The 26,220-nt window shown below is 33.5% G+C and overlaps 1 protein-coding gene and 1 non-coding gene across 2 annotated transcripts; one reads left to right on the top strand and one right to left on the bottom strand.

The window, feature by feature from the left end:
* The first annotated feature begins 24,119 nt into the window (after positions 1-24,119).
* Positions 24,120-24,192, top strand: TRNAF-GAA (transfer RNA phenylalanine (anticodon GAA)). Its single transcript has one exon. It is a non-coding gene; the product is annotated as a tRNA-Phe (tRNA).
* Positions 24,193-24,816: 624 nt separating this feature from the next.
* Positions 24,817-25,260, bottom strand: LOC149538610 (protein AGENET DOMAIN (AGD)-CONTAINING P1-like). The gene has a single exon (XM_089802482.1). It carries the CDS (start codon positions 25,258-25,260, stop codon positions 24,817-24,819), a length of 444 nt encoding a protein of 147 aa, XP_089658608.1.
* Between the last annotated feature and the right edge of the window lie 960 nt (positions 25,261-26,220).

Genomic DNA, 26,220 nt, shown 5'->3' with positions numbered 1-26,220 from the left:
ATAAAATAACATAGAGGGAGCATAAAAATGATATTTTTAGTTCATCTAATTAATATTGGTCATGTTTACAAAGTTAAAAGTGACATTGACATAATAGTGTCACAAATTGCAGTTATTGTAAAAACTTGTCAATTGATCCTAAATCATTCATCATGGCATCAATTTGTTAGTGACATTATATCTAGGTGGGTTGGTTAACCCTAGTTAAAATTGTGTTCTAGCCACAAAGAATCTAGAACATTTACAACCACTATGCATTGAAGTGTCCCCAAAGTACCCTAAACAATATTGAGTTGCAAGCTTAAAGGGCCACAATTAGGAGCTTGTGAGAGGTATCAAAAAATTGTTAGATAGTGCATGATGGTGTTATCAAGGTCTAAAATAACCTCTCTCATTTTGAGGAGATTCAAATATGTATGATATTTGGCACAACAATCTCACTTAATGCCAAAACTTGTAGTGTTCCTCAGTTCATTGGTGCACCAATGTTTAACTTTCGAACCCTTCATCTTGACACCAATTCATTAGTGTAGTTAGCTCCAAATCGACAAGTGAACCCTAGTGACCCCTATTTTGACCATGGAGTCACTAGAATTTTTGTGACCTCCACACTGCCAAGTGTCCCTAAGGTGCACTAAGCACGATTGAACATAAATCTTTCGAGGGTCGTAACTTGGAGCTCATGAGGGGTATCAAAAGAATTTTTGATGGTACATGATTTTTTTAAAGATCTATACTAACCTCTCTCACTTCTAGGAAATTTGAATCTGTTTGAATTTTACATAGTGATCTTTCTTTGATGCCAAAATTTGTAGTGTTCCTCAGTTCATGGTGCACCACTACGTAACTTTTGAGTGGTACTTTCTAGCATCCATTATTCAATACTGTTATCTCTAGATGGGAAAGTGAACCCTAGTGACACCCCTATTTTTTCCACAAATTTTCTAGAATTTTCATGGCCACCATGCACCAAAGTGTCTCCAAGGTGCACTAAGCATGATTGAACAATGATCTTCTAAGGGTCATAACTCAAATCTCATGAGGGGTATCCTTGAACTATTAGATGCTACAAAAGCATGATATTGATTTATAAAATAACCTCTCTCATTATATGAGATTTTATATAATTTTAATTTGGCATACCAATCTCTCTTGATGTCAAAACTCACAGTGTTCCTTAGTTCATTGGTGCACCGCTACGTAATTTTCAAGTCATTCATCCTAGAATTGATTCATTTGTACCATTAGCTCTAGATGGGTAGGTAAACCCCATATACACCCCTATTTTTATCATGGAGTCTCTAGAATATTTTTGACCACCATACTCTAAAGTATCCCCAAGGTGCACTAAGCACAACTAAAAAATGAACTTTTGAGGGTCATAACTCAAAGCTTGTGAGGGGTATCAAAAAACTATTAGATGCTATAGGAACATGATATCAATTTATACAATAACCTCTCTCACTTTTGAGAGATTTTAAAAAAATTTGGATTTGGCACATCGATCTTTCTTGATTCCAAAATTTGTAGCATTCCTCAGTTCATTGGTGCACTATTACGTAACTTTCAAACCATTCATCTTGGCATCAATTTATTTGAATCATTAGCTTTGAATTGGTGGATTAACCATAGTGACACCCCTATTTTGACCACAAAGTTGGTAGAACATTTGTGACCACCAGACACTGAAGTGTCCCCAAAGTATACTAAGCATGATTGAATAGTAATCTTATGAGGGTTGTAACTTGGAGCTCATGAGGGGTATCAAAAAATTGATAGATGCTAAAGGACCATGATATCGATATCTACAAAAACCTCACTCACTTCTAGGAGATTCAATTTTAGAAAATTTTGGCACAACAACCTTTCTTGATGCCAAAACTTAAAATGTTCCTCAGTTCATTGGTGCACCACTATATAACTTCCCAACCGTTCATCTTGGCATAAATTTGTCTGCATTGTTAGCTATAGATGAGTGGATGAATCTTGATCACGCCTTTTTTTTACCATAAATTTGGTAGAACATTCACAACCACCATGCAATGAAGTCTCCCCACGATGCACTAGCATGATTTTCTAAATTTTTTATGTTAAAATTAGGAATGGTGTTCCTTGTCAAAAAAAAAAAAATATGATATTATTCTCCTCTCATTGGAATTCATCCACACTTCTTACTTTTGGCATATACTAATCATTATTCACTATGTTCATATCAGACGCCCAATTGTTTGATAGATTATTCCTAGAAAGGGGTATGTGGTGCCTATTTTTCTTGTGATAAGGTTTGTTTGATCTCTTTAAATGGTCAGAAGAAAAATTTGTATTGGCTTGTAGCTACACAAGTTGGTTAAGTACATGAAAAACTAAACTACCAAGTCAGCTTCCATAGCATTAGATCTGTGTCCAAACTAAGTAGGACATTCATGGTTGTAATGATCAATGAGCACTACATTTCTCTTGACACCTCTAACATAAAGGAATTCACTAAGTGATGGATGATCTTTCAACATAGGATAAAATGTTGATACTAAAGGGGCTGGTATTTTAGATCTCATTCTCCTTTGAACCTTTAGTGTTTTATATTCTAGTCCACTTGTGACAAGCCTTTCAAACATAGGGGCATTTAACTTATGCTTATTTGATAACATTAGAGATGTTATAGATGATCTTAGCTGCTTATGATCATCTATACATATCAAATGTGTAATGGATGGATTTGACCCTCTAAAAGTTGTGCAACTTCTTCCACCACCATGGCTTCTAATTTCAAAAATGATAAAAGTTCATGATTTCTTAATACAAAGTGCTAGTCATTCACTATTTAACTAGAAGATCTATTTAAAATGGTTTGACTTATTTGTTCTTTATTCACAAATTAAATTAATTCAATCATAAATACTAAAGATAATTAAAATTAATTAGTATCTATAAACACAAAAAAATACACATGTATAAAAAATCACAATAATACAATATATCAAAATGAATATCCATGTACAAATGTGGCACATGCCATCGAAATATGTCTATAATATGAAAGTTTATATATTAAAAATAGCATATTCCATCTCAAAATGTTCCATGAGGCATCTCTAAATAGCTATATTATCCTATGTTGTCGATGCATCATCGAAGTGGGGCCTCTTTGATGCACTCTTTGGATCAAATAGCTTCTACATGAACAAAAAAGGAAAATCCAAATTTAGACTACTTAATGTATATGACTATACATATCAAAAAGAAATTTACTCAAATGCATAATGATCAATAATTTTATGAAGATTTTTTTAATTTGAAACTCTCATCATTTACTTTTCTCCAAGACTTCTTGCAATGATCAAGAGTCCTCTCATATGTCTTAGATAGTACAGGAACCTCATTATCTCTAGCCTGTATATGTTTGTATGGTTGTGAGATTGATCTATGGCTTCACCTATAATTTTATCATTCATAACATACCAAATATATAACATTATCAAGAATTCAAATTAAAACTTCCTTGTGTTGATCTCTCCCCTAGAAGTGTCGGTTGCGTCATCAAAGATACAAAACTTTGAAATCCTCCCCCCATCACAATGGGTGATTCCTATGAGAGTCAAAAGAATATTTGTTACAATCATGAAAATATTTTTTTCATAATTTCATGAGAAAAAGGAAAATAACAAATAAATAATAAATATACATACAATAGGGATTTGTTTGTGAATAGAAATGCCCGAGGGTCTAGGTTGTTGATCTTCCTTGAGTCATTAGCAATAGCCACACTTTGCATAATAAAGAATGTAATAATATTTTATTAGTACAAAAAAGCTATAATTATGCATCTAAATTTAGTAACTTTAAAACACCTAATTACCTTCCCCTTTTCAATGCCCTCCTCCCCCTCTCACACATTTCTCACCAGTAACGGAGAAAACCTAAAAGATAGAAACAAGATGAGAAATAGTGTATAATCTAGTATCAAATAGGAAAGAAATGAGAACACAACATGATGTATCATAGAGATCTTGAGGCCAAATGAAATAGCTGAGAGAATGACATCCTCCACCTATCTCAACTCCTCCTCATTCATCAGTTGAACATTAATGAATCACATACATGTACATAAGTGTGTAGTTGTTAAAATTATTCTAATATAAAGATTTATTTTAAATCAAATTTTGTAGCAAAATAATATATACACTTATTAATATAGAAGGAGTACATGGCTTTTCATGTCCCTCTTTCTCTCTCACATTAGGGTCTACAATCTCTGTAACCACATGTGATGTATCCTCATCCCCAAATACAAGTTGATAATCAAAATCACCAAAGGACCTAGACATATATTTTTGCACATAATAAATGTATGGGGCACACAAATATATATTCTACTCGTCAATGGACTTGTGCTAGCATCATCAATACATGGAGGCAATACTAGCCTAGTTTGGGAGATCGATAGGTTACTCAATCTACGGACAGTTCTAATAGTCTACGAGATAGCTTCTAAAATTAGATTAGGATTTTTCACTATATGAGGGAGGGTGAACATAAATGGGGGACATAAGTTCCATATTTATTTTGCTAGGAAAATGATCTATCCTTGGGAGCTCCTCCTCCTACACCCGTGTTGGGCCTCATGCTCTAGTAGTTTACTTTGTGCCCCTTCACAAATTCATAATACAATTTTCTTAGAAAATAAAATGACACCTCTAGATTGTTGTGTGATGGTTTGTCAAAAACCATCCACCAAAAATCTCCAAAGTTCACATGCATTGCCTCATCTGTGCACCATTTAATTGATAATTTTGGTTTTTTGGGATCTACTTTTTTACCAGTTTTCAAGTTTGCAAATAGGTTAGTTACATCATCTTTGGTTATGTTGAGATTCACAACTCTATCATAATTTAACCCATTATCAAACTAGGCATTTATCTCCTCACACCAATAAAGAGTAGCATTATGTTGCTTGGAAAGTGTCTCATTATTATCCACAATGGTGTTTAGCATGGATAGCATAGGAACAATCATAGGTATAATCCTATATGAGTTTTGTAAACCCTTTAGTTCAATAAGATTGTCTTGTATCAAATCTTCGATTTGGAGAGGGTTTTGACAAGGTTGTGGATTAGTTGGCAATGGTTGAGGATTGTTTACAAGAACATTATTTTGTGGGTCAGTGTTTTGAAGTTCATTGGGTCAGCCATGCTTGATTAAATTGTAAATGAATAAAGAGTCACAAATTGAATTTAGAAATTATAATAAAACTTTAAAAAATCATTATAAAAGGGTATGTGCAGTATCATGATGGTCCAAACTATGGTCTTAAGTGGCAATGAAAAATTAGGACATCAGTGTTATTCTTTTGTATGTGAAAGCTTGAACTAGTTATGAAACTTATATCAAAAATTTGTAAGAATAGAATCTGTAGTAGATTGAATTTAGTTTCTAAACTACTAGCCCTTTTCTAATAAAAAATTAATTAATTATTCAAAATTTAGAATTTCAATGCAAAAGTACAAAAAAATTTAGGAACAAATAAGAAGTAGGTGTATGTCTGGCCACCTTAATCATAATCAAATGATAAAAAATAATTAAGATTCTAGATATAAGAAGTAGACTCATCCATGTATGTGATGTAATTTTTTTTGTAATATTTGTCCAAGTAAATAATTAATTTTGAATCTTCTGCTACAATATTTTTGGGAATAAAAAATTTTCCTATCTGACCACCTTGACTCATTCAAAACCATATAAATTTAAAACTATTTTTATTTTCCTCATAATAGAAAAAGCATAGAATGTGAGACATCTTTCAGATTTTGAAAAGCTTATACCATTTTAAAATTATAATTTTTTCAATCAGTATGTAAATCATCACTTTATAAGTAACTCCATTATAAAATAAGTAATAATTACTTGCTAAACTCATAATTTGACAGCAATTATATCGATGGAAAGCTGATAATGTCCTTAAGAAATCCATTCTATTTCATCAAATTTAGATGAAAAGTGATTTGTTTCCATATCACCAATTTTTGGCCCCTCGTGATCCTCCACATATCCAAAACCTATTTTTATTAAAATTTTAACAAAAACAAGAAAAAGATAAAATATGAACTTAACTTTGATAAAACCTTGATATTTGATGGGAAAAATGGATCTAGTATTTGATTAGGTACCCAAAATTATCGGGTATCTGATACATATTGGGTACTTGATATGGCAAGGTATTAATTTGATTTTCTATTAGGATGAGTGGAAAAAAAGTTTAAATGGATTTTGAAACTCTTTTGGACATTTGAAAACTACATTTTTTTCGTATCACCACTTTTTGGCACACCATAATCCTGCACATACCCTTTACCTAAAGTTTATCAAGAATTTCAGTTCAATTTGCAATCCTATGGCATGGACTATGAAAGGTGGTCAAAATAATTTCAAATGGACACATGGGGCTAACTATAGTTTTGAATTATTGAAGAAGAAAGTAGTTGAACAACTATTGATCAAAAGACAATATTTTAGTGATCAAGGAAAAAATTTCAATAGACATATGAGTTGCGTTGAGTTCTTGTAGGTTTATACTTTAATGATTAAACACCAAATTGGACACTCAAATAGAGTATCTAATGCATCAAGTAGAAGGATAAGCTTTCTCATAGAAGTAAGGGTAGAAGTGCTTGTACTTGATGAATTTAAGACTTTGTATGAGACTGGTCCTATTTTTTTATATGCATGGAAAGATTAAGGAATTGGTGGAACTTAATCGAAGAAAATGGTTGGATTGTTTTATTTAGAATGACATGTTTTTCTAAGTATTTTAGTTATGCATACTTAAGGGATAAATGAGAGATAATATGATTAAGTAAAAGCATAGTGAAAGGCTTCTCAAATACTTTGGTATTAACAAGATAGTAAGTATGATAAGTGAGAGGTACTATTGGCCATAGATTCATATGGATATTTGAAAACTTGTTCAAAGTTGAACAATTTGTCAAGTTGCTAAAGGTATTGTTAAGCACTAGGATTGTCATTGTACCAAAATATGAACCTATCAATGCCTAATACAACCATTAGCATATAGAATTAATAGGAGGTGGTTAAGATATGTTGCAAACCCTGTGAAGGATGTTGACTCAGTTTCAATAATCCCCCTCTCACTACCACTCATCATAGCTTGCATGGATTCAAATCTGTGACCAATATTTGACACCACTCATTAAGAATTATGGTTTTTTTTTTACTAAACTATTGACTTTTCAATTCTTGATACAAACACTAGAATTCTAGAATCCACATGAGGTTGTTAAGCCATGTCGCAAACCCCATAAGACATGTTGGCCCACCACAAATAGATAGTAATTAGAATGTGGGATTGTATCACCATTTTATATACCTAGTAGACCTTGGGAGGATGTTGATATGGATTTTTTTTTGGGATTACCAAAGACACAAAGAGTTAATGATTCTATAATTTTGGTGGTGGATAGATTCTCAAAAATATCACATTTCATATCTTGTAAGAAGAAATCTGACACAATGCATGTAACATACTTATTCCTTAACCTGGAGATTACAAGATTGCATGGGTTACGGAGAAGTATAGTTTTGGACAAGGATAGAAAGTTCTTTGGTTATTTTTGAAGGACACTTTGGAGGAAGCTAGATATTGATTTTAAGTTTAGTTCTATTTTTCATCCACAAAAATAATTGACCAACAAAGGTAGTGAATAAAATTTTGGGTAATTCAAAAAGAAGATTGATTGGAGATAAGTTTAATACTTGGGATTTAGTTTTAGAACAAGAAGATTTTTCATATAACACTTCAATGAATATGAGCACAAGGAAAACACATTTTGAAGTAGTTAATGGTATGATTCCTAAGGGATTTTGTAGTTGATGGATCTTAAGCTATAGGATCAAATAAGTGGTAAATAAGAGGAATTTGTGAGTTACATAAAAATATCACATGAGGAGGTCAAACATCATTTAAAAAAGCATGAATCATAAGAATAAGGAAAAAGTTGATAGAACTAGGAGATGTGTGGATTTCTCAATAGGAGATAAAGTTATGGTTTTTTTGAAGAAAGAAATATTTTCAATAGGAACTTTTAACAAATAAAGATGAGGAAGTTTGGACCTTGTAATGTTTTGAAGAGGTTTTATTCCATAAATTCTTATGATGTTGAGTTAAGTTTGAGGATATAGATATTTCACATATATTCAATGTCTTATATTTGTATGAGTACCATGAGGTTGATGGGAGTTCAGATGATGAAGTGAAATTCAAAAAAATATTGTACAAAGCAGTTAGAAATTATAGTTCAAAGATACTAAGGATAATAGTTGAAGGGAGTACCATGTAAGGAATACAAAGAGTGTTTGATCAAGTGGAAGCAAAGACCAGTAGCAGATTATTCATGGATTTCTTGGGTACATTTGGATCTTTTGGATTCATCCCAAATGTCAAAGTGAGAGACTCACTTTCCTCTCAACCTTGGGTATCTTATGTAGGAGCATCTTGGGTTTGATGCAATCTTGCATCAACAAAAAATAGTATGTATTCATCTTTCAAGCTATGTGAATCTTTCCAATATGTTGATCATTTTAGTAATATATTATTTGTTCAAGTCATCACTTGTGATATTTGGAGTATGATCTGGACCTATTCTAGTTCTTATTCCTTGGTTTGCATCTCATTTGGTTATTTTTTACTCGACTTATATCTCATATTCTCTTGGGCTACGTGTTCTTTCAAATTTTCACGACCATTGGTAGCTTTCAATCTTGTAATGGATATCTATGATTATGGATCTTTGGTGGCACATTCAAAAATGATCTTGGATAATGTAAGCACCTAAATATCATACTAAAAGTCTTCAAATGTGTCATGTCATTTTTTCCTTATGATTTGGGACCAAACCTTTTTATTGTAATACATTTATTATTCTTGGGAATGTTCTAGATCTTGAGGTTGACCTTTGTGTAGAAAATCCTATATAATGTAATGTGATGTATCTCTTCTGATAGTAGTTAGTGAGTAGGTTCTTAGAATCAAGACTATAAACATTGTAATTGGATCTAAGGTCTATGATCGAAGATTATAAGAAAACAGACTTGTATGAGCTTGACAAGTAAGAAGTTCAACTGTAAAAAATGTGTACATCTATTTATCTATCAATTAATGTTGATCTTTCATGGTTCTCTTTGAACTCTTGTTGTTTCTATTGTGTTTACTCTTGTTGCATGATTGGACTAATTTCCTTGAGACCTCTCTTTGATTGGCAACTGTGTCAAACTCCCAAAATGAAATATACATTCTGGAGTATCCTTTTCTTCTCTTGATTATGGGCATCCTTCAATGTCTTGGCAATTTGAGTTTATTCAATACCTAAATTACTTCGTGATGCATTCTTATGGATCTCTTCTGTCTTCCCACCAACTAGTGTTTTGTTGTCCATATGATCACTTATATAGATAGATCATTTGAGTGAGATATTAGGCACCAAATAAGGAGTACATGCCCACACACAAGAAATTAAGAAAAAACCACAGAAAAGGGAAAAAAAACCAACAAGTAATACAAAATAATGGCATCGATGAAGAAAGAATGAGCATAATAGGGAGGATGGCTCATCTAAAAAGGGGTACCTCCCCAAACTACAAGGACATGGACAACCTTTAAGTTGTATATAAAAATATAAAAAATATTATCTAATAGATTTAATGTGAAAAATTATTTATAATATAACATTTATAAGTTAAAATAATTATAAAATACAAACACTAAATATAGTAAATCTATAATAATATCAAATTTTTATAGGTGTCAAAATCAGCCATCTTTAAATTATAAAACATATTTATGATGGTGAAGGTAATTTTTCTAGATTATTTATTTTATTTTTATATTAGAATTCAAATTTATTTTTATTAACTTAATATTTGTAAATCTATTAAACAAAAATTGATTAGACAAGTATTCTTATTACATTATGAACATTTTTAATCAAAAAATAATAATAAGTTTAAATAATATTATATTTAAAAGTAAATTAATTTATTTTTTGAATTTACACAATTCATTTGATTTTTTTATTTGTTTTAAGTTTAATTTGTGCATGACATTTTTATCTTCTATTTTAAGGTGTTACAGTATGGTGAAAAGAAATCATTATTTTTAAATCAAGCTTCACATATAAACAATTTCTTACTCTAGATAAACTAAACATGCTTAAAAATTTGTACATAGAAGTCAAATCTATGTTTCTATTTTTTATTTAGAAAAAATAACACACATATTTTATGATTCAATTACATGTGTGAGTACTATTAAGTTTCAGGATTTGCACCCAGTACTGAACTGAAAGAGTTCAGTAATCCTTACTTAACATGGGAATCACTTCACTTCATGGCACATGCAAATGAAATGAGACCTCCGAATTCTAGGCTGGCTCCTATTGGATATTCAGTGATATTTCCAAGATCCTAACTTAAATTTGAAGGGAAAAGGGAAGAAGTTGCTGAAAACAAACCTAAACCTACAGCCTAAACTAGGAAATGGTGATACACCAAAATGACATGGAAAACTCAAACACACTTAACAGAGAAAGATTATACAGCTACTTGACATACAATAAAACACATCTTTCTATAAAGATTTGCATAAGTGATTTGTAATAAGGTTTGAAGAATAGATTAACAAAAGGAGGAAAACAAATGTCTCTCATTTACTAATTTCACCTTTAAAAACACATTACAACCTACAAATAAACTCACCTTCCTACAATCAGGTGTTGAAATGAGACAAACTAACCAGGAACAATAATAGCTCACAAATTACTTCATCAAATCATTCTGGTACACACACAGAACTGCAAGAAGAAAGAAGGCTTAAATTTGACACCAAATAGCATAATCACAATTTGGTCACCTGTATTGAATTTCCCAAAATGAATTAAAAATTCTGCAAAAAAGAACAAAGACTCAAAACAGAAGTCACATCCACTTCTCTGCATAATCAGAACTCTTTCAAAATGACTTACAAAACTCATTAAGTACAATGCCCAACTCCTTGGGTCATATGCAGAATGATAGCCTCAAAATCAGGGCTTAGAAACTTCTAAAATAATGATTTTTTGCCAAAAAAGCTCCATCAAGTCATAAAGAACCTTATAACTCACTCAAAACATCTCTAAAAATGCTCTAGCAGCTAGCAAATGTCACTTAACTGTCACGGTAAAGCCAGTTTCAACCCATAAAGCCTATTTTTCCTCTAAAGGTTCCCAACTAATTGTCTGAATTAATACCATGACAAGGGAATAAAATGACTCATTTTCTTTTGCATTAAAAATAGGAAAATATTTAATGATTTATAAGTCTCATCATTTAAATATTTTCCTTTACAAGAATATCTATGCAAAAGAAAAATAATTAAAATAATGTCCTTGTTATTTTTGCATTTTAGAATAAGAAAATAATATTAAATGATTAATATTTATCATTTTAATATTACTTCTTTACAATAGTTATGCAAAAATAAACAAACTAACATTATAAAACTCAAAAGCCTCTAATAAATCAACCCCCTTTCAAAACAAAACAAATAAAAGGGATTCCAATCCCATTCACAAAGCTATGGAATCCAAATTTTCTTTCAAAATGATAAAGGGCATGTAAAACATTGAAAGAGCCCTAATCTTGTCTCATTTCCACATTTTCATATTCGAAGTCTTCTGGAAGGGTCGAGGGTTTCACTGTCTTTTGGGTGCCACCACTGTGAAAAAACTTACTGGTTTTGCCATGAAATGGAGCTTCAACTCAAAGATTTATTTGGTTTTTACTTGCCCACCATTGTTGAGGCGCCAGAAACATGGTTCGAAATTTATGTTGAATCATTTGTTTTGTTATTTGAGTGGCCATTACATTCTTAGATGCCTGGAAGGAATTTGTTGGATGTGCATAGCATATATCTTTTAGTTTTTAAAATTCTTTCATATGAGTTTTTGTTTTTCTTTCCTTTCCTTGGAAGTGACTTTGCATTTTAATAAACACCCAAGTGGGGTTTCTTAGGCTAGGATAATTTGTAATCATGATGGCGACATTGTTTGCCTTGCTGGAACTTTGATGTTGTTATGAAGATATGAAAATGTCACCATGAAAGGGATTCAAATCTGTAATTTTTGTTTATATTCACTAGAAACATTTATTGCTACATTGTGATTCTTAAATATTCTTGCCCATAGTCTTGAAAGGAGCATTATCCTCAAAATGTGAGTCTTCAGCATGTTGTGTGCCATTCTGATGGCATTTAATGGTACCAGAGGTGCCAATGGCCATCTCAAACCTTTTCTACCATATTAGAATAAATATGCTCTTTTTAGGCATTATCTTCAGGTTTGCGAAAGATGACATGATAAGAACTACAATTCTTGTTGTTGTCATAGCCACAACACCTAAGCTAGAATAACTTGATCCATCTCTTGCTAACTGATGGATAGTGTTGAAACCTTGAATTTCATTGGCATTCATTGATGTTTGCTTCTTTCCTATTTGGCTTTGAGAAATATCTCCAGCATTCGAGTGCCACTATCTTTAGGAGCTAAAACCCAACCTACTTCCCAAGAACTTTGCTCGGATGTTCCCCCATGAGTTTCCAATAATGCTTGCAAGGCAGCTACATGATTTATAATTCCTTTCACATTTTTTTTCATAGAAAATATATATGAATAGATGAATGGAAAAACAAAACTTCCTTTGATATAATTAAAACTATATGTATGTAGCTATACAGTTGTATAATAGCAGCAGCCATATGCAAAGATCCACCTTTGAAAGCTTGGCAGTTCACCATAATCTAGCATTGGAATCTGAAGCCGCCATGAATAACTTGAAAGCTTTTATTGACTATTTCTGGGTTTGTTATTTTCCTATTATTTATGTTACATTTTACCGTTGATGATCACTGTCCCATTTCTTTCATCTGTTTTAGTCGTCTTGCTAAAATCACTTATGCCATTTTCTTTGCCTTTCCATAGGGATTAATAGGCACTTAAGGGGTATCCTCAGTTATTGGCATCATCTTAGGCTCTCCATATATCGCACAGGTGCTGGAATAAATAAGCCTATTTACATTATTGGAAAACATTGCCTCAAACAGAGTAAGAGTGTTAGATGAAATATTATGATAATATCTTAATGGATCAAGAGTACTCTCTCTAACATAAGCAACAGTAGCAAAATGCATAACTGTGTCAAATGCATTGGTTTTAAATTTTTTATCAATAGCCCTTTTGTCACCCAAGTCAGCATTTATGAAACACAACTGGTTAGAGTTTGGAAATAATTGTTGTAACAGGTGTGTTAATGTCCCTGCTAAATGAGTTTTCAAGTGACATTTTTGAGTCATCCTTACTTCTTCCTTGAAATACTTATGTAGCTCATCATTAGCATTAAACTCAATTGATCCTTCTAACAAGAATTTCTATATCTTGATACTTTGATTCATAACTTCAGCATTATGGAAAGTCACTGTAGTTGTTCATCTTTTAAGAAATGCATTTGAATCTTGAGGTTTTTGAAGACATTTTCTTGTAGCGTGTATGATTTATAATGAAAATTCCTTAACTTTCAGCATTGCTTGAAGTATTTCTTGTTGGTTATCTTTCATGCTTTCCTGCAGTAAGTTATGCATTTGCAATTTGCAATGTCAATCATTATTTATTTGTTGTAGCCTTTGAATATTTTTTTCATATCATCCTGTAGCATATCTGTTAGAGTAAATAATTAATATTTAATTATTTATTCTATTGCTTAAGTTTACTTAGGTCATGCATTTATTTAATATTTCGTATTTAATGCATGTTGTGACAACACGGGAGTTTGTTCCCTTCTCGTTGTCACACTTATCTTCTAGCTTGTTCTACAAGCTTCCATGAGCTCTTTATATTCGAGCTCTCCTCATTGTAAATCATATTGTGAAGCCATTTTCTTATTGTAAATACATTTCTTATTGTGTTTGCATTTTTGGCTCTCATGTCCATTTAGGGTTTTTGCCCGTGCTCCATGCTCTCCCCTTCTATGGCTTCTCTTTGACAGGTTTCGCATGCAGGTGATCTTGGCGTCTTCGGAGTTGGCTTTCCTCAACTCCAACATGGTATCAGAGCCTTCCTGCTACTGCTTCGTTGAAAAATTTTGAAGCCATGATTTGAAGTCACAAACCCTAGTTTGTTTGTGCAATTTTTCTTCAAATCAAGGGATCAGCATTTTTTCGGAGCACTTTCAGCCCAAACGGACATGACCATTGGATCCGGAAGGCCGTTTGCAATCAGGATTCATATAAAGCTTTTTGTTTTCGGACACAGGGCAATTTTGGCAAATTTTTGAGGCCTCCAGAGTCTGTCGTACGGTCGTACGGACGCAGCACGGATTTTTTTTAAAAAAAATATATTTCCGGGCGCGCCGCCGCCGCGCCACCCGAGCGCCGCCCGCGCTCCATCGCGGCCCGGCCTCCTCCCGGCCGCCGCCCTGCGGCCGCCTCTGCCCGCCAGCGCCGCTCAGCCAACTCTGCAGCACAGTCAGCGACACGTGGCGTCTTCTGTCACGTTCTGTGACTGACACGTGGCAGGCGTGCCACGTGGCCCCTGCCACGTCATCGTCCGTACTGCGACATGGCAACGCCATGTGGCACTCTTTTTTTGCTGCAACGGCCTCCAAGCCGTCAAATTTAATCGCATGACTTGCTGACGTCAGCGCTGCATCATCATCCTTGCTTGCACCTCTCCTGATTCACTTTTGGACCTACTTGTGGTTTTTTGGCCATAACTTTTTCATACGGAGGTATTTTTCCGATCCAAAAGAAGCGCCGAAAAGCTGGTTTTGAGACGGAGATTTTGGTGCAGGTATTTTTAGGTTTTGATGCTATTTTATTGCCTTTTTTCTGTTGAAGTCTGAAGTCCTATTTTTGACTCCGGCATGCATATCTTTTGCGTCCCATGTCTATTTTTGGAAAACTTTATATTTCTGGAAAGCTGGTTCTATGTACTTTTAAGAACTGTTGTCTTTTTTCCTCACTTTTGGCCTCTTCTCTTTCTATCATAGTTTTGGCATTTTTGCTCTATGGTTGATATTTTGAGTGTTTTAGGCCCGAGGATCATTTTCCTGGCATGGTTTGCTTTATTTTCGGTTGTACTTTCTTTTGGTTCAGCTCTTTTTCAGTTCTGATCATTGTAGCTATCCTTTTGAAGCACTTTTCTTTTTCGCACTGAGATAAACTGTCACTTTTACATTCTGGGAGTCATGAACATTGTTTTGAGTCAGGTGTACTTGCACTATTTTCATAAAGCACCATGGGGGGGATTATTTTTTTGCTATTTTAGGCATTCTCCCTTTGTCAAGTGAGTGTCCCTTCCACGACATTAGCCCCATGCAGAGTCAGTTAGACCGTGTCTTTATCAGTGTCTGTACCTCTTTTCCTCTCTCCTCGTTCTTGGTTCGTTTGCAGAAGATTTTGGCTCACCTTCTCAGTTGCTTGTCATCACACCCCGTCTACATTAAGGGGGGATTATGTTGTGTTCTAATGCATCCGTGGTTTGATGGTTCGATAGTGTGAACTATGTATTCAGTGGTTGATCCTACATACAAGGCGATTGCAGTGGTTGGCTACCTATGCATTTCGGTGAGATGGATCATCTACCATATAGACATGCTCAGTTCATGCCTTCTTCTTCCATGGAGGTTCTTCAGATCAGCAGTTTGACAGATTTGCGACTTCTTCATGCTTCAGTGATGCTGCTTCTTCATGATCATTCCTTGTTCCTGTTTTAGGGGACATTTTCCCTAGTTGGAGACTTCTTCAGCTCTTCACTGGGTTCTTACCTCTTTTTAGGGGAGGGTTTTTCCCATGTGGTTTTCTCTCTTTCCCCGTTTACAGAGGTTGCATTTTTCTTGCATTGTACTTGGGTACCTAAAATGGCCTCGTTGTCGGGACCCATTATGCATTTCATCTTAGCTTTGTGAGCTTAAGGCATTTCCCTAAGTTGCACTTAAGGGGGGGTGTTAGAGTAAATAATTAATATTTAATTATTTATTCTATTGCTTAAGTTTACTTAGGTCATGCATTTATTTAATATTTCGTATTTAATGCATGTTGTGACAACACGGGAGTTTGTTCCCTTCTAGTTGTCACACTTATCTTCTAGCTTGTTCTACAAGCTTCCATGAGCTCTTTATATTCGAGCTCTCCTCATTGTAAATCATATTGTGAAGCCATTTTCTTATTGTAAATACATTTCTTATTGTGTTTGCATTTTTGGCTCTCATGTCCGTTTAGGGTTTTTGCCCATGCTCCATGCTCTCCCCTTCTATGGCTTCTCTTTGACAGGTTTCGCATGCAGGTGATCTTGGCGTCTTCGGAGTTGGTTTTCCTCAACTCCAACAATATCATGATGATCTATGAGGTTTGAGCATGGGCTTGTGACACCCATAAATAACTTTTATTTCTATTTCTTGGAAAGGCCTATTGCAAAATATGTTTTAGCATTGCATTAAATATAGCTTACTTTCTTTTGTAACGAAATACATTAACAGATAGAGTATGTGTAGTAATAGAGACATCTAGTTATTGCTTAGATCCTTCAGGATCTAATACTGTTTCTCTTTCATTTTTGCAGTTGCTGAAGAATGCAAAACTTGGAATTAGATGACGAGCACGACAAGGAATTCATAACCAGTCAAAGAAAAAGGCAATGACTGGTTATCTCTATCCTCGTTTCTTTCTTTCATATGTATCTTATCTATTTGTGTATTCCTTTATGAAAGAAAGTTAGTATAGTAAGCTATACTCACGTCTTGTGTGAGATATTTTCCTTTCAGCATATCAATTCATTTCATTTTTGAAAACATTGGTTGTATATTTGAAAATGAATAATACAAGGACATTCTATTTTTTTGTGAAATGAATGGCATTTAAGTACTTTTCTCATATGAATACTTAAATTTTTACACATGTGCAAAATTTAAGTAACAAGTATAATTACACAAAAACATCAAACCAAAATTCCACTTCCTTTTACCAGCTTCATCTTTACATATGTTGGTTGCATCCACTTGTATGTTTGTAAAAAGTCTTTTGAGAAAAATCTATCTTTTGCATATCTATAGTTGATCTCTAGTATGGTACTCATGTTTTCAAAGGTTGATTTCAGTTTTTATATTTTAACATTATCATTTTGTTTAAAAATGAAGAAATGATTATTTATATGTACTTTTATAGCCAGAAGTCATTATGATTTTTCCAAAAATATATATATTAAACTTTTTTTAAACATTAATCATGGTACATTCTATACCTTAATTGTTTTATAGTACATTCTATATCATTGTATTGTTTTGAATTATTTGCCTCTAGGTATTATCATGTGTTTGATCATTCCCTACACATTCTTGAGCTAAATAGTACCTGCATTTTTAATGCGGGAGACAATGTTATATATGTGAAGGAAAAAAGTTTTAATCAGAGCATGTCATCCAGATGGGATAACACTCATTATTATTACCCTTGGCCATGTGGAAACATTTTGGGCTTTTGCAGGTTCACATGATGTGTTTCCCCCAATCTCTCTTGAAATCAATATGAACTGTTGATCTTATATGAGATCAACAAATCCAATGTGTTTTGTTAATTGCATGCAAAAAAATTTCTTGCAAGTAGTTGTAGCATTTATTATCTAGTTTGACTTTGGGAAGACTCCAGATGTTGGTGCCTAATATGGCCTTTCAATTTGGGTTTTGGCACCCTATTTCATTATTGATATATTTTATACATTCAAGGTATTGATTATATTGGTGATTGAATATAGTGTGGTTGAAATAGGAAGTTGTAATATTATTTTTGGTGATTGAATGATAAAGATAACTAGGTTTCTCAAGTGGGTTTTGTGTATTCTCCATTGATGTTGTATGCTAATTACATGCTTTGTTTATTGCTCTTTTGTTTTCTAAGAATTGATATTAGAGCTTCTATTTTTTTCTAACAATTGGTATCAAAGCCACAAGGTTAGAGATCTTGGAAAACCAAGGGTTTTGCAACTATAAGAAATTTTTTGTAGGCAAAGTGAGGAGAGAAGAAGGTTGGATGTGACTGAAGGAGATTGAAAATTTAGGCGAACCAGTAGTGTTTTTGTTTTTGTTTGTATTGGAATTTTGTAGAGACAAAAGGAGAGTTTTTTTTGTTCCTATCTTGCAAAGACAAAAGGATAACCAATCATTTCTAACCTATTGAGGTAAAACAAGTAATAGTGAAGTTCTACTAGATAGAAGTTCAAGTATAGATACCCAAAAACTTTTTAAGAGTTTGTTGAAGGGTCTTGTTTGAGTGCAACGGAGTCAGCAACAATGGAAAACTTAAATGGAGCTAACTTTGTCCTATGGAAATCCCAAATGGACGATATATTGATTTTGAAGGATCAACATTTACCAATTGAAGGAGTGTCAAAGAAACCCACAAAATTGACAAATGAAGATTGGAAGAAGATGGGTAGAAAGGCTATTCCATCCATCTGATAATACCTAGCCAAAAATGCGTATTTTAATGTTGCTAGAGAGAGTACGATAGAAGGATTATGGAAAAAGTTTCATGATTTATATGAGAAGAACATAGCTTCAAATAAATTTTTCTTGATGAAGAAATTATACAACCTCAAGATGAAGGGGGTTGCTTTAGTAGCAAAGAATTTAAATGAGTTCAACATAATCACTAGACAACTTGCCTCTGTTAAAATTGTTTTGGATGATGAGATTAGAGTCATCCTACTAATGTGTTCTATGTCGGATTGTTGAGAATTTGATTGTAGCAATCAACACTTCTGCAACAACAAGAACCTTGATTTTTGATGGTGTTTGCAACAACCTAATGAATGAGAGGCTAAGAAGAAAATCTATCACATAAAGTAGGGGAGGAGAAGCCTTAACTACAACTGATCATGGTAGAAAAATGGAAAGATTTCATCAAGGGCATTCAAAGTCAAGAGGAAGATTGAAATCAAGAATGGGAAAGCTGACTTGCTTTCATTGTGGGAAGCTAGACCACATGAAAAGGGAATGTAGAATCTTGAAGAGAGAAAAATGATCGAAAATCAGGCAATGCAAATAAGGAATCAACCAACACAAATGAAGGTGAGACCACAACTTTAGTTTCAAATAATGATGTTTTAATTATTGTTTCAATGCAAGATGTATGTTTGCATAACTCCAGTTGTAGTGTTGATTCGATTCTTGATTCTAGGCTTCTCATCATGTAACACCAAATAAGAATAACTTTATTGTGTATAACCATGGTAATTATGGTAGAGTGTATTTGGGAGATAATCATTTTTGTAATATTGTTGGAGTGGGAGATATCCAAATCAAGACCAAGGATGGGAAAAACATTTTGTTGAGACAAGCTAGGCATGTTTTAGAGATGCATATGATTTTAATCTCTATGGAACGGCTGCATGATGAAGGCTACTCCACAAGTTTTGGAAAAAGTGGCTAGAAAATTAGTAAAGGGGCACTGCTTGTGGCTTGAGGATCCAAGACAAGAACTCTGTATACTCTTAAGTGCTTCAACAAAAAAATCAAATGTTGTTGTTTTTGTAAAAGAAAAAAGATTAACAGATTTGTGGCATAAGCACTTGGGGTATATGAGTGAGAAGGGCCTAAAATTCCTCATGGACAAAAAAATATGCTGCCAGGTTTGAAGTCTTATAATCTTGATCTCTGTGAGCATTGTGTTTATGGTAGGCAATGAAGAGTTTTATTTCTTAGATGTGGTCATGAGAGGAAAATACATTTGTTGGAATTAATACATTTTTATGTCTTTGGAATTATAAACATTGAATCATCAGAAGGGGCCTTATACTTTGTCACATTCATCAAGATTATGCATATATAAAGGTTTGGGCTTATTTAATGAAAAGAAAAGATGAAGTATTTAATATATTTAAAAAGTTTCATGTTGTTTTTGAAAGAGAGACTAATAATTTGTTGAAGTGTTTAAGAATAGATAATGGTGGAGAGTATTGCTCTAATGAATTCAAGAAGTATTGTAATAGGTTTGGCATAAATCATGAAAAAACAATGCATCTTACTCCTCAACAAAATGGGACTACAAAAAGAATGAACCACACTATCTTGGAGAAGGTGAGGATTATGTTGTCAAACTCCAAATTGGAAAAATAGTTTTGGGCATAAGCATTAAGGACAGCTTGCTACCTCATAAATTGGTCTCCTACTACAAACTTGGATAGTGGCATTCCTGAAGAAGTTTGGACTGGTAAAAAGCTAAATCATTCCCATTTGAAAATCTTTGGATGTGAAGCAATTGTGCATATTCCCAAAGAGAGTAGAACTAAGCTAGATAAATCCATGAAGTGCATTTTCTTGGGATATGAAAATCGAGAATTTGGTTATCGTTAATGGGATCTAGTCAAATGAAATATTGTTAGAAACATGGATGTTATATTTAATGAGTCTAAGAAGTTCAATAGGAATGTAGGAAATGTGGAGGTAAAGAAAGTTGTTGATAAGATTGAAGAACAACAAGAAAATATCTCACCATTGCAAGAAGTTGAGCAGCAAAATCAAGATTATGATGGACAACAAAAGGAGAATGTTGAACAACAATAAGAGATATTACAAGAGCCCTTACTAGGAAATCAACCAGAACATCAATTGGTTTGTAGATTAACTAAGCCTCATGAGCCTTCACAAAAGTATATGCCTTCATATTAAATATTGGTAATTGAGGAAGGTGAACCTGTTGATTTCTAGAAAGCTTGTGAAGGTGAGCATAGTAAAGAATGGAAGAAAGTTCTAGAGGAGGAAATGGATTCATTTCTAAAATACAAAATTTGGGAGTTGGTTAAGCTTCCAAAAGGAAGAAGAGCTCTACAAAACAAATGGGTATACAAGGTCAAGCATGAGGGTGGCAAGAAAAAGAAAAGATAAAAAGCAAGGCTGGTGGTGAAAGGATTTGCTCAAAAAGAAGGTATAGACTTTAACACTGAAATTTTCTCACATGTTCTTAAAATGTCATCCATTAGAATAATTCTTGGCCTTGATGTTGCTCTAGATTTAGAATGTGAACAATTAGATGTAAAGACAACATTTCTTCATGGCAACTTGGAGGAAGAGATTTATATGGAGCAGCTAGAAGGATTCAAAGGAAAAAGGTAAAGAAAACTTAGTTTGTAGGTTGAGGAAGAGCCTCTATGGGCTGAAACAAGCACCTCACTAATGGTATAATAAAAAGAGATTTATATGGAGCAACTAGAAGGATTCAAAGGAAAAAGGTAAAGAAAACTTAGTTTGCAAGTTGAGGAAGAGCCTCTATGGGCTGAAACAAGCACCTCACTAATGGTATAAGAAATTCGATGCATTCATGTTGGAACATGACTTCAAAAGGTTAGAATCTGATCATTGTGTTTATATCGAAAGGGATGACCAAGATAAATACATTAAATTATTGTTATATGTGGATGATATGTTAATTGTTGGACATGATAAAAAGATGATCAACCAGCCCAAGAAGGAGCTGAGTAAACAATTTGAAATGAAAGATTTGGGACCAATGCAATATATTTTGGGCATGAATATTGTGCGAGACATAAAGAAGAAGAGATTATGGCAGTCATAAGAAAAATACATCAAGAAGGTTCTTGGCGAGTTTAACATGAAGGATCCAAGGTCAGTTAGTACACTTCTTACATCCCACTTCAAATTGAGTAAAGACTCATGTCCCAAAGATAAAAAGAAAAAGATGGAAATGAGTAAAATTCCTTATGCGTCAACTTTTGGTAGTCTGACATATGCTATGACATGTACTCAACTGGCTATTGCACATTCAATAAGAGTTGTATGCAGGTTCCTTCCAAACCTAGGAAAACAACTTTAGGAAGCAATAAAGTGGATTTTGAGGTATCTTAAGGGTATTAGTCATCACTGTTTATGTTTTGGTAATAATGATGTTGTGCTTAAAGGTTACAGAGACTCAGATATGGCTAGAGATGTGGATACTAAATGGTCTACCATTGGTTATTTATACACATTCATAGGTGTTGCAGTATCTTGGACATCTAATCTGCAAAAAAATGTAACTCTCTCAACAACGAATGTTGAATATATAGTTGCAACAGAAGCTTGCAAAGATATTTTGTGGACACAATGATTACTTGGAGAGTTAGGAGTAAAACAAGACAAATGTGTCTTGTACTTCGACAACCAGTGTCATTCATTTGGAAAAAAATCTAGCATTTCATTCATGAACCAAGCACATTGACTTGAGGTACCATTGGATTAGGCAAGTGTTTGAGGAAGGATAGTTACATCTTGAAAAGATTCATATGGACGAGAATCCTACTAATATTCTCACAAAATTCTTATCAAGAGCAAAGCATGAGTTGTGCAGAGATTTAAAAGGCCTAGGGTGATTTGATCACTTTTGGTTTGTTTAATCCTACTTAATTTACTTCAAGTGGGAGAATGTTATATACGTGAAGTATATAAAGTCATAAGCAAAACATGTCTTCAGGATGGGATAACACACATTGTTACCCCTGATAATTTCTCCCGAAATCAATTTATGAACCGTTGATCTTATATGAGATTAAAGGATCCAATGTGTCGTGTTAACTGTGAGCGAAAATTTTACCCACGAGTAGTTGTAGCATTTGTTATCTAGTTTGACTTTAGGAAGATTCCAGATGTTGGCGCCCAATCTAGCCTTTCAATTTGGGTTTTGGCACCTTTTTTCATTATTGATGTGTTTTATGCATTCGAGGTATTGTTTGTATTGGTGATTGAATGTAGTGTGGTGGAAATCTGAAGCTATAATATTATTGTTGGTGATTGAATAATAAAGATAACCAGGTTTCCCAAATGGGTTGTGTGTATTACCCGTGGATGTTGTATGCTTATTATATGCTCTGTTTTCTCTTGTTTTATTTATTGCTCTTCTATTTTCTAATAACTGGTACCAGAGTTATTATTTTTTCTAACTAACAGATGATATATTGTCATTCTTTTTTCCTTTTTTATTTGACTTGATAATTTGAGTCTCAAACAATTAATCTTTGAGCTAATTTGAAAATTAATGTAATCATTTGTTGCAAGAAGATTTTGTGTTGTGCCTTCCATTTATTCTACAATGCTCAACTTCGGTAGATTTTCTTTCGTGCTTCATCTTTAACTTCTACAATTTATGGTGCTCTTAATATATTTTAAAAATTGTATAAACTATGGCAACATTTAGGTCTTCCTCACTATTGTCTTCAATTTTTCTTCCCTCTAATTTTCCTATATCAGAGTTCAATTATGTGGGCACGCTCTCAAGTGAAAGACAATCACTGTTGCTTTTCAAATGAACATGAGCTTCTAGCCACCCGAAGTTTGAAACTAGTAGATTATGATTTGAGCAATTTATGCTGATGATTTATAATAAGACAATTTCGTATGATCATCAAATCACCAAAACTAGGTTGCTTCTACATTGGACAATTCAAATGTGTATTTGAAGGAGCCTCTTTTGAGTCAATGTCGGGGCAAATTAAGGAGAATGTTGTGAGAAAGAGTATTGGGAGAAGGTGCTTCTCTGTGTATCTAGGAAACTTTGAGGCCAATTTTTTCACTTGAGTTTCTAAGGGTAGTTTTTTCATCTGAATTTCTATAAACATTATATATTAAGTTTCTATTTCTAAGCTAAAGGTATTAAATCGTTAAAGTTGACTTACCTTTTCCAAATTTGATTTTTTCATAATAGTGATATTTAAGAATGAACCTCTCCCTAACATCAATGTTCTTAATGTTCTTATAGGTTTATACATCACCTCCCAAATAACTTCTATTTAAATTGGTTTTTTATGCTTGTAGGTTTTGTAAGTTTTCTCTGTATTAACTCCGAACTCAGATACTTATACATCCGAAATAGCATAGCTTATGGACTCCTTGATTTCCAGGGCTGTCCTACCGGCACTTTTTGGAATTTAAGATGGTATATTTGTATGATCAATAGAAGCCGGTGCAATGTTGTCAGCGTGTTTTTTTTCCTTCTCAGATTGATTTTTTTTATTGTCCGCTTGTGATGAATTTCACCATGTGCGGGGATAGCTCAGTTGGGAGAGCGTCAGACTGAAGATCTGAAGGTCGCGTGTTCGATCCACGCTCACCGCATTCACAAAAATCATTGTTGAATTTGATTATTTTGGTACGTTAATAGGCTTTGGGCTTTTAACTTGTTTTAGTCTTGTTGTAGGTTTGAAATATTATAGGGATGGAATTAATATAGAAAAACCTCCAACTTCTTATGGTTTTAGTTTTGTTATATTATACGGATAAAATCGAAATAGCGAATTCTCTCACCTGCTACACTGGATTCGATTTAAAGCTTTTGGGGCACACTTGTATAATATTCAATAACTGAGTACAACCAGAAAAGACCTTTGTAGGGTTACTGATTTGATCAATTCCCCGTGACCATTATCTGCAATAGCAATTTTTCTTATAGCACTAAGTAGAAGATGAAATATTTGTGCTTTTCAACTGTGGCATTTAAAAGACTATACACAGATAAACTCGCAATCCAATTTAGGGTTTCTGATTCAAGACAATCATAATAATAATTAATCTTAAGAATAATAATAACCCATTACTATTTTCCTTGCAATAAGGAAATCACTCAATGAATACTTTTAAAAGGGTACAGTACACACAGAAAATGATCAATAACGTCCAATTACTACAAGTACTGATTTCAATTGTTTTTGGGAAATGAAAAGATCAATATATATTGAGAATTTAATTGTATCGTAAGGGTCTCCACTTTCCTCTGATCCATTCTTGAGCGGGGCGTAAATGAGAGCGTGGATAAGCTTCCATAGTACGAGTATCAGGAAAGTAAATCTGAAAGAGCTCCTCCCCACTAAAAGGCGATGGAAATCTGTGAATAACAATTCCTCTCCACCAGCAATCAGTATCAAGCGCTTCCACTGCAAATCCAGGTGAACAATGAGTGGGCATCTCCTTGTACGGTGGAATGGGTCTCATATTTCTCAACAACACCTCTTCCACCAATGGCTGTCCATTCACATCATCAGCAATGAAGTTTTCATACTGAACCATAAATCTAAATTTAGTAGACTTGTTCCCAGTCCCAGCAATAACACAACCTTCAAACCAAGCTCCTCCAAATCCCTCCTCATCACTACAAACCTCCACCTTTGTTCCTACGCTCACTTCCATTTTCTCCACCTCAATTCTCTCACACTAAGTTCTCCCTCGCCCTCTTCGCAACGTACAATTCACTCTGGTTTTTTCCTTCGATGCGAAGCCCTTATATAGTTTGCGCTGTTTTTAGTTTTTCGCCGAAAAATTTGTAAGACCATATCGGTTTTTAAATTTTCCGATTGATTTTCAGATGTGCACTTAAAAACTTATTTCTAAAAATATTTAAAAGTAAAACATTCTTTTCGGATACTTTCCTTTTTAACATTATAATTTCCTCTATAAACAATAGTTTTGACTAACTTTCTATTTTCCTGTTAAGTTTTTATATAAACTTTCTATTTTTTTCTAAAGTTTTCCAACTTTATTTCAACTTGCTTAATCTCATGTCCTTTGTCAATTTCTATAAATGTTCATCCACGGCATTAAACTTTGTTTTTCAATGTGACTCAATCTTAATGCTGAAGAGAAATACATGGTAAGAGCTTTTAGAAATCATCTTTTTTCATTTGCAATGATAGTTTTTTCATTTTACAAGACTCCATTTGATCATATTTTTCGTTGTGTCTGATTTTTTACCATCTTTAGCTGAAGTTGATTATAGTTACATTCCAATTGAATATGTTTGAATCGTCCACAAGTCTCGTTGAGAACCCACTTACTGGATTCCTGTTTACTTCTTTTAGTTGCCTCTGCAGTAAAAGTTTGGCTTGGTTTTCTGACATGCTACTGCTTCTTATTTCTAATTATATAAATAAATAACAATGGGAAGATGATGCAAAAATGTGAATAGCTTTGTTCAGATTATAATCTAATGAGTTTCTTCCTTACATAGATATGATCTCTTAGGTAGAGACGCTTAGATTTTTATAGGGAGATAGACCAACAGTTGTCTTTGTAGAGTCGCGTCTGTTCAATAATAATTGCATGATTGACAAGTAGTTAAATTTTCATTCATAAATTTTCATTAATAATTTA

The sequence above is a fragment of the Cupressus sempervirens genome, chromosome 9 (genome assembly GCF_028749045.1).
Source record: "Cupressus sempervirens isolate cs-2001-9-10 chromosome 9, ASM2874904v1, whole genome shotgun sequence".
NCBI classification, from domain to species: domain Eukaryota; kingdom Viridiplantae; phylum Streptophyta; class Pinopsida; order Cupressales; family Cupressaceae; genus Cupressus; species Cupressus sempervirens.
This window is presented reverse-complemented; position numbering and strand designations above follow the sequence as displayed.

Bases quoted from the DNA above. Each gene is read 5' to 3' on its own strand.
- LOC149538610 (XM_089802482.1), bottom strand. From the start codon at position 25,260: ATGGAAGTGAGCGTAGGAACAAAGGTGGAGGTTTGTAGTGATGAGGAG.